This window comes from Anoplophora glabripennis, unplaced genomic scaffold (genome assembly GCF_000390285.2).
Source record: "Anoplophora glabripennis isolate ALB-LARVAE unplaced genomic scaffold, Agla_2.0 scaffold680, whole genome shotgun sequence".
Lineage (NCBI taxonomy): Eukaryota > Metazoa > Arthropoda > Insecta > Coleoptera > Cerambycidae > Anoplophora > Anoplophora glabripennis.
Genome location: NW_019416762.1, coordinates 128,896 through 146,724, shown reverse-complemented (window position 1 = coordinate 146,724; position 17,829 = coordinate 128,896). Strand labels below are relative to the sequence as shown.

Here is a 17,829-nt window from a genome sequence, read left to right as displayed (position 1 = left end):
CCATCGATTGGCATACACCTCATCCAAGTGACGTCTTGCACGTATACTAAAGTGGGCTGGTGCACCGTCGTGCATAAACCATAAACGTTGCCTAATTTGAATGGGAACTTCTTCAAGAATAATAGGTAATTCTTCGAGAAGATGACAATATGAGTCACCATCTAATCGTCGTGGAAGAAAATAGGGACCAATTAAATGATCGTCGATAATTCCGAGCCACACATTTAATGAAAATTGATACTGATGATTTCCTTCAAAAAAGTCATGAGGATTTTCCTCAGCCCAAATATGATTGTTACGAAAATTTCTAATACAGTCTCTTGAGAAATTCGCCTCGTCAGTAAATAAAATATTTCTTAAGAACTGCGGCGCTTGGCCGATCATATTAATAAGCCATTGACAAAAAACCACACGTGGTAAAAAATCTCGAATCAGTAACGACTGCACCCGTTGGAGATGATAGGGATATAACTGTTGTTCTTTTAAAATTCTAAAAACTACCGAATGGCTTACATTTAGGACACGAGCTATTTTCCTGGTACTAGTTTCTGGGGATTCCTCAATTAAATTAAGTACGGCTTCATCGACAGCTTCAGTTCTAACTTCTCGGCTACGGCCACAGTCATGACTTCTCTTTTCAAATTTTCCAAGTTCCCGCAAGCGTTGGTGAATATTTGTGAACGTAGTATGGTGGGGTAATCTACGCTCTGGGTACTGTTCAGCATAAAGTCTTTGCGCTTCCAATGCATTACCGTTAGCATACCCATATGTAAAATGCATATCTGCCATTTCTAAATTCGAATAGTTAACCATATTTTCGGTTTATTAACTAATATTTTCTACACAAAATCATGAAACTTGTGAAATAGTAAGAAACAGTAACAATAAATGACATTGACATTTGTTTCTACGGATTCCATTGTAAAGAACAGGCCACTAGATCTTTCGGCAAAATACACTCGCGTTAAACAGCTCATCTTTTTAAAAATACATTACAATACATATTTTTTTTTTTTTGTCATAAATCCTTAACTTTTCGAAGAAACTTGAAGAGATCAAAAAGTTAGTAAATGAATGGGGTTTTTTAGACATATTTTTTAAAAGGAAAAAATTTTATCGAAAAAAAAATTATAAGAAAAAATGTCATAGGGGTTGATTATTTCAACCCCTTACAAAAATAGTTCAGGGTTGAAAAAAATTCAAAAAGTGTAGTTTTATTGACAGATAATGTTCACCAAGTTTGGTTTCTTTAGCTTGATGTACGTGGAAGATAAAAAAGAAAAACAATTTTTTTTTGTAATTTTAGGAGGGGCGTAACTTTTCAGGGAAGGGTTTTTTCAAAAAATTTTATACCAAAGACCCCTATTAATTTTCATCGGAGAATCGCCCCTTGAATTATTTCGGTGTTATTTAGATACACCCTGTATATTTATATAAAAATAAAAATAATATTAACAAATAAAAATTTTAAAAAATATTAACATAAATAAAACATGCATTTAAAATTTATATATATGCAGGCAGTTCCTGTTCACAGGAACTGCCTGCAAATATTTGTTCTTATTTAAATGATGTCTTTACTTAGTGGATATTGTGCAACTGTAAATAAAAATAAGGACAGAAATAACATACCAAAGCAACATAGACAATGTTGCTGATGAAAATAGAAAAATGTTCAAAACGTCAATACTAATGCACTATTTGATATAGAACTACTAACCAATCCTTTCGGTGTAGAGGTTTACTTTACTAAATTTAATATATTTTCAGGTTACATGTTGAAAGAAAGTTTATTATATGAAATATAAGTAGAAATCCTTAATTTATAGAAATGTATAAATATTAATACTGAAAAAAATCAATCTAAGAATTAAGTAAAACTATACATTGAATATATTAAGTCAAATACAAAATTTATAAAGATAATGTTATTACTTTTATTACTTTTTAACTAGTGAAATATACCTACAATAAGAATTTATCTTAGCCTTTTTAAAGTACAAAGTTTATCTTTTTTTGTTTTGTACTTTTTATATCGGTTTTGGGCAGCAATTTTAATAAGATCATTAATCTGTTTATTACGAATGCCTTTTAATATGCGATTTACATTCTTTACCCATGTGACAATGTAGAAAAATGTAAATTTTTCAGTAAATAATTGTGGTATATATAATGACGTATGACATTATTACATTCGCTAAAGTACTTTGTAAATTGAGTTTTAGGACGTATAAGTGTCCTTGAACTATACGCCCTAGCCTCCAAGAATTTATGTCAGGTTCACTCCCTGTACTTATTAACTGACTACGACAAATTATACAATTTTTAACATTTTTTAAATTTTTTCTAGCCAAAAAACCAGCAATATATGCATGAGTGTTCAGAACTAATACATCATTCTGTTTTTGGAATTTAAAATTTGGATCTGCAGGTTCATCTGCAACAGTGACCATTTCTGCATCCACATCATCAACAATTAAAAATTGTTTTAACGAATCCAAAGCCCCTTCTGATTCATCTCGCTCACAATTTGAGCCTGGAGATGAGACAAAGTTATTAATTAATAAACTCTTAAATGAGGCGACCAATAGAGCTGCATGTTGGGTTAATATTTCGAACACCATGACTTCGAATGCACCCAAAGAAATTGTCCAACGGGTCCTGGTTCAGATTTCTGGTGCAAAGAAAACTGAAACCAGTTTGTTTCAGTTTTTGCCAGAGATAAATAAATCCACGCAACGTCTTTGTCCAATTTTTTACAGTAGGTGGTATATATTCCTGTCTCTTTTGTGAAAAAAAGTTCACAGTACAAATCAGTTTTGTTGCTTCGTACCAAAAATTGATGTGAGGTGAATCTTCAATAACAGCACATCTTAATAACTTGTCCTGCACTAATTGTCGAAGCATTGACACTGTCGAATACCTTGTCAACAAATAAGAGGAAGTCTGCAGTATCTGCTGCACTATCAGGAAGTTGACCGTTACCTAAATCAAGAAAAATTAAACAATAGAAAAATGTTATTCGATTAAAATATAAATATGCACATACCAAGTCTTACTATACCACGCATTATTGACGAAACTCTTTGAGAAAAAACTTGCGCTGCATTTTTTATTTCATTTTTCTCATTTGAGTTTGATAAATATGTTCGTTTGTAAGTCGATTTAACATTTTTGTGTCGTTATCTCCAACATCGAGCTCGTACAATGGAACAACATCTTCCCAAGAGGCTATCGGAAAAATAAATTATTAAATGAATTGTTATGCATATCTTAAAAATTATTAACTTGGTGGAGATTTATGTATTATGTTACCTATTGTACGACTTACCTGCTCTGTATTTTGTTTCCAAACAAATTTTACATTTCCTTGTAACATATTATTTCGTAAACCTTTTAAACACCGCGTATATGTTTCTAGGGCCATTTCGGAATAAATATTTACTTGAGCTTGTTTTTCCTCAGTGGGCCGATTTTGTTCATTGATTTTTGCAACTAAATTACTTAAAATACTCATGACTTCTTGGCTTAAAAGCTTTGGTGATAATTTACTATCTGGTTGAATGTACATTAATTTATTTTGTAATGAAGAGATAGTAAGGCCATCTCCAAATAATTCTAATAATAGTTGTTTCAACGCGTTCCAATTATCTAATTCTAATCGGCAAGATATGGACAAATCTGCTTGTCCTATTAATCTAGCTTTTACTGATGAAAAAAGAAATGATTTAAAAGTTTGGTTTTCTGATGGAAAAGCTAAAAAGAGGTCGTCAGCGGTACGAATAAATTTTTGTAGGAGCTGGGGATTTTCTCCATTAAATTTAGAAATATTTTCAATGTACATACGCATAAGAGAGTAATCTACAGGTTGATTCATTTCTAATTTGTTTTCCGGTAGAGGATTAACAAATAAAGCATGTGTAACTATATCTTCTGTTTGAGAGGTACTGGGTAAAACGATTGGTTCATCCAATTCTTGGTTAAAACGACTTGGTCGAATTAACGGAACTTTCCGCATTAAAACCATTTAATTATTGACTTATAACGAGTTTAGGCAATTCCTCGTTTATGCTATAGAGAAATTTCAATTGTCTTTCACTAGTATTTTTGAAAGGGTTAAATTATTTATTCTTTTTCTCAATTTCTTTATTGATTATGGCAATTGTTTTTGCCTCTATGACTACTTTCATTGATTTAACGTTAATTTAACAGTTTAAGAAACAACCACTTATTTATTTATTTACTTTGTTAAAAAAAAGGAAAATTCCTATTCAAGATAATTTTTTATCTTGTAGTCTCAACGTTGTTTCACATAGCTCTGTTAGGCATCAATATGCCCACTCCTAACAGAATAATGCTGAGTTCGTTACTAGTGTGTTGACTATGGTGGCAAAAGTCTTAATTCTAATTGCTTAAAATTAATGGAAAATAGATTCACTTCTGTTAGCACAAAAAAATGTAATTATAGGACTTAGGAAAGAACTTGGAGTAGACAACAGGTTTCCTGATGTTGAGTCGTCCTATGTAGCGTTCCTTCGTGTGGTTCTTTTCCGGAAGTTGTGGCTCTAGGAACTTGAAGAACTGCGCCAGTTATTGGTTTGTTTTCTACAGGGAAGTTGCGGCTAGTTGACCAACCCCTAGCTGTTCTAGTCCAATGAATTTCAGCAACACTTTACCGTAGATAACTTAAATTATAACATGTTTTTGAAGAAACACTTTTATTGCTTAATTACACTAAACATCATGAAGATTTAATCTATAGTCGTCCTCCTGAGCGGCTGGTTGAGTTTTTATATGATGTATTATCTGCTAACAACTCAGCAGGCAATTTTCTATTGTCAGCATAATAATAAAATACATTTATAAGTTAATAGTTATAAAATAATATATAGATAGTGCGAAAATATATATACAGGATGTTTGAATAACATCAGTATCATTACTGCACTGAAGAACATTTATTTCTGAATTGACGATATTGTCACCAAACCTTTATTAGTTTTCCTTTCATATATAATGAACAAAATGTGATCGAAGACTGCCCACATTATTAAAATAGTTCTGGTTTTTACTATGTTAGGAAAAGGACATTTAACTTTAGTCTTGCTCTTTACATGAACATACAAATGTACTTTGCGTTTTGTGATTGCAAACATTGCATGTGATAGTTGCAGATTCGTTTTGTACAACAGTTTTAAGCGAATTGTGAAATCTATTTGTGTTGTTTAAATTTCGAATATGACTTAAATATTAAATTGCAATATTTATAAAGACAATGGAAAGATACCCCGGACCAGTTCCTGTGTAAATACATATGTATATCATATTTACGGATAGTACAACATCTAAATAGACATNAACCTTTATTAGTTTTGTTTTCATATGTAACAAATTTATGTTTTCTTTACAAAATGTGATCGAAGACTGCCCACATTGTTTAAATAGTTCTGGTTTTTACTATGTTAGGAAAAGGACACTTAACTTTAGTCTTGCTCTTTACATGAACATACAAATCTACTTTGCGATTTGTGATTGCAAACATTGCATATGATAGTTGTAGATTCGTTTTGTACAACAGTTTTAGACGAATTGTGAAATCTATTTGTGTTGTTTAAATCTCGAATATGACTTAAATATTAAATTGCAATATTTATAAAGATAGTGGAAAGATACCCCGGGCCAGTTCATGTGTAAATACATATGTATATCATATTTACGGGTAGTACAAGATCTAAATAGACATAATCTGCATTGAAACATCTTACAGTCTGTATTTTAGGTTATATAAATAAAATATATACTTACTGCACACGAATAAAATATAAACACTATTTATTAATATTAACTTCTTCTAGCATGGACATTAATCCTATAATTGCCAAAAAACCAGCAAAATGTAGATAATTGAACAACACAGTAACTTACGTATTGCGTGCGTATAACCGTTTATGCCGAAATCTAAAATACACAGGTGCGCACTGTGCAGGCGTTTTAAAAATGTTTGGTATAATTCCATAATTTATTATAGAAAATTACTTGTCACTAAAAAATGTTACATGATATGCTCTGTAAATTTAAAATTACATTTGAGATTTAATTTTACGGAACTTGTATGGTATTGTTACATTCTCTGTAGATAAACATGGTTGATTTAGGAAGAAAACTAATTACAAAAAATTACTCCCATTTTTTTTCAGTGTGATCAGCAAGTCACTTACCCATTTTATCCCTTCAGCACTGCTTGTAGCACCACTTTTCCAATTACCACGCACAGGTTGATTTAAGACAACTTATTCAGTCACCCTATTTATTTATAAATTTATTTTGCCAGTAAAAGTGGAAATAAGGGACGTTGACCACACTGCCGATCGCAAAACGCAGAATTTATAAAGTATGGAATATGGAAGTTGAAAGATAAAGTACAGACGATATAGGTATGTTCATTTATACTGATTGAAAACAGCGTCAAACCATGATATGGCTTCAAGCAATTAAATAAAAATAGTGCTATGACAAATAATGTGAGTGTGAGAGATAACATATTTCAAAGTTGCTTTGATCAACACAAATGAACATACCTTATGTGTACTGTAGAATCCGATTCTCTGCTCTAGTTGTAATATTCTCAAGCGATATACGTATAATTTTACAGTGCACAGAATCCACAGCTAGACTATAATCTAGTTCCACTCATAACCTCTAGAGGGCAGAGAAGTCACGCATGTTTTCAATACAAATACAAATTGCTTATAGAGTTGTCTATAAAGAAGGTTCTTAGAATGTAGAAGTCGGTTTACTAAGGAGCAGGAGCATTCTTGTTCAAGACAAGCCTACGCCGATTCAAATTGTCCATTTTTTATCCTATTTTTAGTAAGGCGAGACAATTATCCGGAACTCTCACAATTATCAGCCAATCGGCAACGTTGCCTGGCTGGATGGCATCCACGCAGCGGTCCCCCACTCCCGCATGCGCCTTGAGCGCACAAGGCTGTTATATAGGGTGGCGCAAACACCGTTTATCTTCCACTGTTAGGATTTCTTCCACATTTTCTAATTCTTCCTCCACATCTCTCCCTTCTGTATTTTCTATTTCAGCATTATTTTCAATAACTAAGTGAATCACCCTCAAATTTATTGTACCGGGTGGCCCAAAATTACCGAAGGGGTTTGAGTTCATTATAACTTTTTATTTAAGACTTAATTATAAATTTTTTTTTTAAATACAGTATATTAATGGAGAATATTTTTAATTTAATTATGAAAAATTATATCTCGCAAGTGGTGGCCATTTTCTGCTTCGCATATTCGTGCTCTTTCCAAAACATTTTCCATAACCTTTCGCAAAACTTCAGGTGTTATGTTGTTGATTTCGTCACGTATATTGTTTTTTAATTGCTGGATGGTTCTAGGCTTATTAATATAGACTTTTCCTTTCAAATAACCCCAAAGGAAAAAATCTGGAGCGGTTAAATCCGGTGAACGCGGAGGCCAATTAAAATCGCTGGTACGCGAAATAATTCGTTCACCAAAGGTGTCGCGTAAAAGAGCCATTGTGTCCCTCGCAGTGTGCGCTGTGGCTCCATCCTGTTGGAACCATACTTGCGGATGGTTTTCCACGGCTGGCCTTAAAAAATTTTCTAACATTGTCCGATATCGAACACCAGTGATGGAAACGGCGACACCGTGTTCATTTTCAAAAAAATATGGGCCAATTATCCTTTCCGACGAAATACCGCACCAAACAGTACACTTAAGTGGGTGTAATTGTCGCTGTTGAACTACTCTTGGATTTTCCGTAGCCCATATCCTGCAATTTTGCCTATTAACGAACCCATTTAATTGGAAATGGGCTTCGTCGCTCATAATTAAATTATGAATAAAATCATGATTTTCTTCTGCTTTTTGCCGGAAATAAATTGCATAATCAAGTCGTTGCTGGTAATCTGTCGGTTTTAATTCTTGGACAAGCTGAATTTTGTATGGAAACATTCTTATTGTATGCAAAATTCTCTGCAGCGACCCTCGTGAGAGGCCAAGTTGTGTCGAACGTCTCCTGGTTGATGTTTCTCCATCTTCCCGAATACTCTCCTGTACCCGTTCAATATTGTCATCCGTGTGCACCGTTCGTCGTCTGCCGGCACCAGGAAGGTTCCTTACTGCCCCTTGTTGTCGAAAATTTGCAACCAGACGGTTTATTGTTGACTCTGAGGGTCCAACACGCACATTAAAATAACGACGATATGCACGCTGAGTCAAAACAATGGACCGTTGATTTGAGAAATAAAGTTCAACGATTTGAGCACGTTGTTCAATTGTGTACTGTTCCATTTTAAATTCCCCAAGTCTTCTTTACAAAATACTGAAAAGAAATAAAAAAATATTATAATAATAAAAAAAGTTATAAGGAATTCAAACCCCTTCGGTAATTTTGGGCCACCCTGTATAATCCATATACACTTTATTTATTTATTATTGATATAGTTAGGTCATAAGTAGGATCATTACAAGTGTTTACTCCAGAGCCTCCACCTGTTGCATACAAACTTATGCGTTCTTCTGCAGCTTTATTTTTGTTTTCATAAAACTTCCTTAAATGATCCATCGTTCTTCTATGAATTGAAGGACAATTTGCATGAAATTCATTTGAAAGTCTTATCCATGCGTCATCTTTCTCTCGCCAGCTAACCGCGTCAGCTTTTTTACATTCCAAGATGTGTGAATACTTTTTTACTATATTCAACAAGATAATCTTCTCCTCTCCGGTAAAATTAAAATTATAATTAAACTGAATAAATGCACACTTCTAAATCAAGGATTTATAAATAATTGTTCAGTAGGGACAATGAGCGTCAAGATGCGCAAACTTGTCTATAACGGAGGTCGCCATTCTTTACAAAAACTAGGACTGTTCGGTAAGCAAAAACCACCTGTTGACGGCAGTTGATTTCACGAGCTACGAATCGTTAGCGAAGACAGTTAGACTCACCTTGGGTCCCTTTAAGCGGTACCTCTCGTCCGGGCCCGGATTCTTGTTTTCCCCCACTCCAATGATCACCCCTTTTTCTTTCTTTCTTTCCACTAGTTGCAGCAGCCTCTTTTCCTTTTTGTTAAAAATCGTGTCGAGAGTTTCTCGCTGTTTTGCGTTTGGTTCGGTTGACAGCCCGCTTGCTACTACTCTCTCTCGATTGTTCGAGAAAATTTGGAGGGGATGATTCTGAGTCTCCCCACCTTTGGCTAATTGCGCGAAATTCAAATAAACTAAATAACTCTTACCCGAACAAGGACTTTTTCCGTAGTTCTCTACTAACTTGTTGCTTTCTTCTTCAGAATGAAATCTCCCCATGCCATATACAGCCCCGTCTTCTGAATAAACTGCAGATTTTGCAATTGTTGCAACAGATGCTGCACACCGCTCTTAAATCAGTGATTTCAACTTCTTGTACGTAACACATCCACACGTTTGAACTATTTGACTCTATTTACTTAGTACCGAGTCAGTTCTTATAGGCACTCTTCTACCGATAGACCAGAGCTAACCAGTTACAAGACCAGTTTAACCGGTCTGGTTCGGAAACCTGATAAGTCTATTATCATTTTACAAGACCAGATAAACCGGTTAAGTTAAGGCTTTAGATACAAGGGAGACTGTATTACATTACCAGATCAGTGAATTAATTCTCTTTTTCGAAAATGTTACATCGGTTAATTTATTCTGCAAAATTTGGAATACAACATCGGTTTGTTCAAAAATCATTGTTAAGGTTTTCAAGAAAAAAATGAAATTTTTGTCTCAACAATTGTTTTAATCCATAAGCGGATCCTAAAGTTTGTTGATCATTTAAAAAATCCTCACTATCCGAGATGAAATCAAAAACCTCAATAAATTTCTTTCTCTAAGTTTTGATCGTAAATATAGCTCTAGAAAAAAAAATCCAACTAGTGGGAGCATTACTTGGAATCCTATGTTGCATTATTTTATTTAATACGACAGATCTTTTAGTAGATTTGGAAAAAAAATAGGAAAATTCGGAGATTTGAAAAGAAATTTTCACTTCTTTAATGCCGTTGCAAGCTTTACTTAAAACTAAATTTAATTTATCATCATAGGCAATTAAGCAATTAATTTATTTTTGAAGTCAAATTTTCCAAATTCATCAATTAATAATTTAAACGAACTATCTGCATCTCTCCCACTTGTTACGTCAAAAAATCCAACAAATATTTCAACAACTTCTCCGTGCACTACGTATCTAAAAAGTACCGATATTTGAGACTTACAGGTAACATCTGTGGTTTCATCAAGTTGCCAGGAGAAATTATTTAATTCTTCATAAATTTTACTTTTGGTAATTGAACTAATACTCTCAATTAAATCGTATTATGTTGGAAACATCCGGAAGTATCGTATTTAACGTTTCCACATTTACCTTTAGGTTTCTTCACAGATTTTACGCTCAGACAAAATGTATCCGTAGCAAAACCTGACGAGTTGGATTGGTTATACGCTCGAGATTATGTCCCGTATATGCTCAATTTTTACTTTCAACACGGTCTAAAACTTATCCATCCGTCCCCTCCTTCGAAATTCTTGCTACGAAAAATGAACAAAATATGCGATGTCCATAATTATCAGAATTTTCTTTTTGATGACTTATTATCGTATAAACTAGTACTCACGTTTGATTTAAGAGAACTTTTTTACTCTTTCATCTTTTGTTTGCTTCTTATTTTTCTTTTTTTTTTTTAGGTAAATCCATCATTCTTTGGAGACGTTTCAATTTCATCACAGTTACTTTTTTTCTTTTTCTACATTTTCGTTTTCCATATATATAATCATCTCGGCGGGTAAATCTATAACAAAAAATAGTAAAGCCATGTCATCTTTCAGTGTTGTCCACAAGCTAACCTTCAATATTAATTACGTTAATATGCTTACCAACGTACTTACGAGCCTCACCCTGGTCGTCTTATTTTTATTAATCCTATAGCACTTTGGTGCTATAGGATTAATGGCTTATGGTGGTGTACGATAGAATTACCTGTGTACAGGGTGATTCTTTTATCAAAATGAGTTTTTCTCGTAAACGGCTGCAGCAAATTGAGTTCTGTAAAAAGTATTTTATTTGGGCTGATTGATGCTTGAAATTGCGAAGGATATGAAAGTTATAATTAATCGACGCTGGGCGTCGCGACGCTTCAAAAATTTTTTTGTCAGAAGCATACCATTTTTATGTCAGAAATTGGAAGATCTATTGAATAGAAACACTTTTTCCAAATACCATTTTTTTTCATCTAAAAACATTCAAAAATTACAGACCAGTTTTTATGTGTTAAATTGGTCGATTGCCATGCAAAGAATGCATGGTTTTTTAAATTTCACTAAAGCAGGCAGGCTAACTTTTATGCTGATATTGACCACAAATATAATTTAGGATTTAAAGAAAACAATTTACAAAATGTTACTACATTTAATAACACTAATTTAATTGTTTAAGAAATAATGAACGTTTACACTAACAACAACCAATACATAAAACACTAAAGAATAACATGAACTGTGTTTAGTAAAAATTAACTCTTAATTCACAAATCTTATTTTAACAATTGCTCGATATAGGCGCCATCGTTATCTAAACATAAATTGTACCGCTTTCTTATTTCGCAAGATGTAACTTTTCTTAAAACATCACCAGATATTCCATTGCACGCATCAATAATGTTTTGTTTTAAATTATCTAAATTATTAGATTTTGTTTTATACACTATATTTTTTAAAGTTCCCCATAAAAAGAAATCTAAGGGTGTCAAGTCCGGGGACCTAGGCGGAAATTTCAAGGGCCCGTGTGTCCCCAACCATCTTCCGTGGTAGAATTCATTCAAATAATTTTGAACAATGGCCGCATTGTGGCAAGGAGCTCCATCTAGTTGAAACCATAAGTTTCTTCTGATTTGCAGTGGCACATGTTCCAGCAAAAGAGGAAGGTGATTTTGGAGAAAATCTAAGTATCTTGCGCCCGTCAAGGCGCCTTCATAAAAGTATGGCCCTACTAAGTGCCGCCCGACTATTCCGCACCAGACATTTATGCCAAAGTGGCCCTGCCTTTGATGTTGCCTGATTTTATACGGGTTTTCGTCCGACCAATAATGGGTATTTTTTTTGTTTGGTAATCCATGACTAACAAAATGACTTTCGTCTGTCCATAATATATGAGAAAATAAATTAGGATTATCATCCAAAGACACCAAAAACTGACAAATAAAATCCTCCCTCCGCTCACAATCTCTTAGCGAAAGTTCTTGCAAATTATGAAATTTATAGTCATGGTATTTGTTGCTTTTTAAAACTCTTTGTATCACGCTATAATTTAAATTTAAGTCTCTTGAAGCCTCTCTTATAGAAGCTTCATGATGATTGTTAAAGTAATTTAAAATAATTGCCACATTTTCATCCGTCGTGACAGTTTTTGTTCTTAATCTTTTACCTGCAAATTTGGCTCATTGAATTTATGGAGATTTATAAAAAAACACAAAACCTACCTTCAAATGCTTTAGGGTTTTGACGCAAACTACTTTCTAACCTAGCAAAAATTTTGTGGTCTGGAAGGTTGCGTTCGGGGTATTTTTCCGCATATAATCTTCTTGCAGTTAAAGCATTTTTTTGGGCTTCTCCGTATAACAAAAGCATGTCAACTTTTTCTGAATGTGTAAACATATTTCTTATTACTTACTATTTTAATAGAAATAATTAAAATTACACTGACAATTTCAGACATCAATTAATATAAGCCAATTTTGTTTTTTCAAAGCCTACCTGCTTTAGTGAAATTTAAAAAACCATGCATTCTTTGCATGGCAATCGACCAATTTAACACATAAAAACTGGTCTGTAATTTTTGAATGGTTTTAGATGAAAAAAAATGGTATTTGGAAAAAGTGTTTCTATTCAATAGATCTTCCAATTTCTGAAATAAAAATGGTATGCTTCTGACAAAAAAAAATGTTGAAGCGTCGCTTAATTATAACTTTCATATCAATCGCAATTTCAAGCATCAATCAGCCCAAATAAAATACTTTTTACAGAACACAATTTGCTGCAGCCGTTTACGAGAAAAACTCATTTCCCATGATAAAAGAATCACCCTGTACAGTTATAATATGGCCTAAATGCCTTGCAAGCCAGTCATATTTAAATTTTGATATATTAAGTAACGGACATACTGTGGCTACATATTTCCTTAACATTGTGCCAGTAAATTTTCTAAATGTATTTCTTCACAAATTTTTTTAGGCAGTCAGACCTTTCAAAAATCGTTTCGACTTATTCGATTTTATGGAATAAAATATTACATTAATCTCTATGTCTTATTAAAATATCAATGGATTCTTTAATGAGCGTTGGAAGTATAATAGGATCTGTAAAGTGTTAAGATGGCATTTGAAGATATTCTAATATTCCATTCCATTTCTAGGAGCACTTTTGTGTTTCCTGTTCTAAGTGCACTGCGCCTCTTTCAATTGCGATATATTTTTTAAAAGCATATCCGATTTTCAGCGCCAATCTCGTAGGAAACTATATTCATACTTATTTCTTTAGTTGGTTTAATTACAATATCATATTCATCAGGCGCTACAAATTCTGCTAATGCCTTCGAAGAATTTTTGTTTAATTTGTGTAGGGCTAAGGTTAACCGTGCCAATTCTCTCATTTTTTGGGATATAAATTGAGCTTGAGTATCTGCATACGCTTCATATTGCATCGCACCAAATTTTAAAATCAAAATGTTTTTGCTCATATTGTCAATTTCCATCAGATCTGAATGCTGAGACAATCGATTTGTGATATTCTTTTGAAAATCCCAACTCGAAAATGTCGGATATTTCGCCACTTCTGATTCTGTAAAATGAACTATTTCAAAATGTATGTATAATATTTTTGACACAATAATAATAGACGTGTGCCTTATTTCCAATCTTTCTTCTATTCCTTTTGGGCGCAGCATTTATTTGTATATAATTTTTAAGATTTATCTTCCTGTACATACTTTGAAAAGAGATAAAGATAAAAAATTTGTGATACCTAGTCTGTTTTTGGACCAGTTCAATATTGCTGTTACATTTTTCTTGAACAACATCTGTCACATTATGCTTTCTAGAAATTTGTGGATAAGAAATTCCTTACCCAAAATTGGATATATTTCCTTTCGTTTCATCATTGAATTTTTACTCACTTTGTCTTTACCATTCAATTTCACATTTTGTATTGTAGCCATTGGTCGCAGTACTCCTATAATAATCCTTCAAAGCTCTAAAGGAGCACCTATCCAAAGATTGTGTTGAGTGACTAGAATGAGGTGGAATACTTAAGAGATAGGTAGGTATGTTGTTTTTTCTGCAAAATAGGACAGCATCAAGGTTACAGTGCGAAGAATGATTGTCGAAGATTAATAATACCTGGCTTACATTGAGAGGTTTCAGATGTCTCTGAAAATGCCTCAAATATTCGATATAAAGCTGTGAGTTTATGTATCCTGAATCACTGACAAAGGCTATTGAATCAAGAGGTGCACCATTCATAAGACCAGTTTTTGTTCGCTTCCGTGGAAATATTAGTGTCGTTGGTATATAATGACCACCAGTACTAAAGTAGCTTACTGTGGTAATTAATTGTCCTTTTTCATCTGATGTAACTTTGTTTACCATGCGCTTTCCTTTGGCAGCAATCACTTTTGGAATTTTGTTTGGAACGGTGGTTACACCGCTTTTGTCCGTATTATAAACCCTGCTTGGAGGGAAGTCATATTCATGCATGAGTTTTGTCAGGTTATCATAAAAATTTTTAACCTGTGTCTTGTTGAACCCCGTTACTATGCAAGTCATTTTTTCATTCGCTATTTTCCATTCCTGACACATATTCTTTAAACTTTCAGCAATATATTCACTGGTATGACGCTCTTCTAATTCGCAAATTCCCAAAGTTCCATCTAAAAGGTCACTTTCTTCCAAGAAATGTAAAGTGACACCAAGAACACTTTTGGATCACATAGTTTCGTCCATATATCACAGGTTAGCGTAAAGTTGGTTGCCTTTTCAGTTTTTATTCTGAAGACTGTCGACTGCTTTGTACTTGTTGTCAATTAATTCACCAACTGTTTTTCGTGATGGTAATTTGTATTGATGGCATATGGTATGCATTAACTGTTGAAATCCTTCATTTTCAACAATATTAATTGTTTGGTAATCGCTGCACAAAGGAGCACGGAAAAGATAAATATAGTAAATAAAAAAAATATATTATAAGTGCTTGCTATATTATTTATATTTATATTATAACTTTTCATTATAGTTATTAAAATCATATTTATATTACTTCTCTCTCCAACCGTAACTTTGCTAAACGGAACCATTCACTGGCAATAGTTTCTCAAATATTCTCTTTAGTATCTACATAAGAATAACATCTGAAAAGAAAAACACAGAAATTTATACTTCTGTGCCAATACATAGCCTCATCTTGAATAATGCCAAAGATTTTACTTTGTCCACGACTATCCTATAAAATGTCCATTATAAATGTGTCCTAAATGAGAATAATATCCATTATTCACTAGAAAATAATGAAATCATTATTCACTGGTTGAAATCTATCTACCTCACGCGCAGGAGGTCGTGAGTTCAGTCTCTGCAGAAACTTATACACTTTTTATTAAATTTTTTACAAAACTTGAAGAATAACAACTGCCTTTGTTTTAAACAATACAGAAGTATATCCATGCACATTGAATAATAATGAAAGTGGTAATTATTTTGGTTAGCAAGAGTCAAACTAACTTATTTTGGCTAAGAGGTAGAAGGAAGCTAGATATAATTAAAAATTTTAAAGAAAAATCTGGAATTGATGGAGTCATTGAAGCCATAAATGGCTGTCATATACAAATTAAAACACCACAAACCGGATAAGCATATGTATATCATAATATAAATGGGTGTTACAGTACCTATATTGTTGCAAGCTGTCTGTGATTACGATAAAAGATTTATAGATGTGTTTTGTGGTGAAGCTGGTTCCATGCACCATTCCAGATTATTGAAGAAATCATCGTTATATGAAAGGGGTAATACGGAAGACTAGAAGATAACTTTTTATTGGGAAACTCAGCGTACCCTTCCTTAAATTGGTTGGTTCCACCATTAAAGATCGTGTTGTTATAGAACACGCATTTAGTCTGTTGAAAGGCCAATTCAGGAGTTTGAAGTTTTTTTAAAATTCATATATTTTGCTTATTGTAAAATGCGTTGTTAGAATATGAACCTCATACGGAAGATGACAATGAAGAACGTAACGAGCAACAGTTCAATAATTCTTCAAGAAGGGAACAAGTTTTTAGCAAAATGTTTATGACACAATAAAACTAATTAAGAAAATAAAAATAGTTTTTCTTTATAGAACGACAAAATAAAACTTTTACACATATACACCTCAATGCCAAAAATATAGAAAGTGGCGTCATTTCAACATGTGCACTCACACAATGGGAAAGGTATTATTATTATTTGTCAGTTCGTTTCTTACTTTCTTTAAGGTTACCATTTCTTCCAGGTAGCTCCTTCGCCTCAAAATATCTTTTTTTCATCGTTGTAGTATATTCCATGGTAGCGGTTCGCCTTTTCTCTTACCTGTTGATGTACATTTTTCAGTCACATTACTATTAGAATCCTGATGTATGGCTTCTACTTCGGAAATATTATATTTGTCAATCGAATGTGGACTCGAATTTGTTGGTGTATCTCCTAATAATATTTCATCCATTCTATTGAAAATGATAAATTTAGTAGGACCACGACCCGTCTTGGTTTTCAGATCTTTTTAACTTGTTCTAACAAGTTCTAAGTTTTCCCATTTTTTTTGCATGTTTTTCGTGGAAACTGAAAAATCACCAATAGTTAATATTGTCAACATAACAAAAATGTAAGCAATTACATTGAGAAAAAAAAAACATACAAATTTCTTTGACTTTTCTTTAAATTACATCCATGAGTCCTTGGCTCAGCAGCTGACATTCCAAAAAGTTTAATTTTTATGAATATGAAATAAGTTGTAACGTTGAGAAGGTTTGAGCTACGTTTTCGCTGTTTGGTAAGTCTACGAATTGTGGTAGGTACTATTGGTTTTATATTTGTTCCATCGAAAGTTTCTCCTTCTGGGAAGTCGTTTGGTTCTGTAGGTCCTTGATGGTATGTCTAGTAGTGGTCGTCTTCATATATCCACATAGGCAATGTATTGTTAAATGCTACCATTTCTCCTTGTTGTCCTGCTGCTGCAATTGTTGCTAATGGGACTTCGTGACCCATTGACATTGTTTGGGATATTGCTTTTATTCTTGTGTAATTTTCATGTATATGTACAAAGTCTTTTGGTGACATAACTTGTGAGATTTTTTGATATGGAATTATGTGCCATCCTGTTTCGTCCTGTTGCTATTTTTCTTGTTGCATGTCGTATGCATAGAAACCTCTTTCTGTTGTTATAGTGTCCCAATTCATTGTAATATTGGAAGAAGTCGTACCAGTCGCAGGGATGTGGAGTAGTTATACAACTTGAGTCAATTTTTTGCATGTAATCGTGAAGACTGATGTCTTCTACGGGTGTGAGATTGTTGAATATTTCACTAGCTTCTTGTTCTGCTTCAGTTTCGGATTCTGTTCTGGTTCGTTTTCCCCCTGTATTGAGTTCAGTGGTGTTGGTTCGTTTTCTTGAGATGTCACTGGTAGAGGGGTTGCTGATATCTGTGGTGTTAATGGTTGAGTTGGTTTTTGGGATGTTGCTGTAGT

The 17,829-nt window shown here is 33.3% G+C and overlaps 1 protein-coding gene across 1 annotated transcript; it reads right to left on the bottom strand.

Annotated features, from left to right (window-relative positions):
- Positions 1–7,250: 7,250 nt before the first annotated feature.
- On the bottom strand, positions 7,251–8,332 carry LOC111691913. The gene has a single exon (XM_023455424.1). It carries the CDS (start codon positions 8,326–8,328, stop codon positions 7,252–7,254), a length of 1,077 nt encoding a protein of 358 aa, XP_023311192.1. The 5' UTR covers positions 8,329–8,332; the 3' UTR covers position 7,251.
- Positions 8,333–17,829: the final 9,497 nt, after the last annotated feature.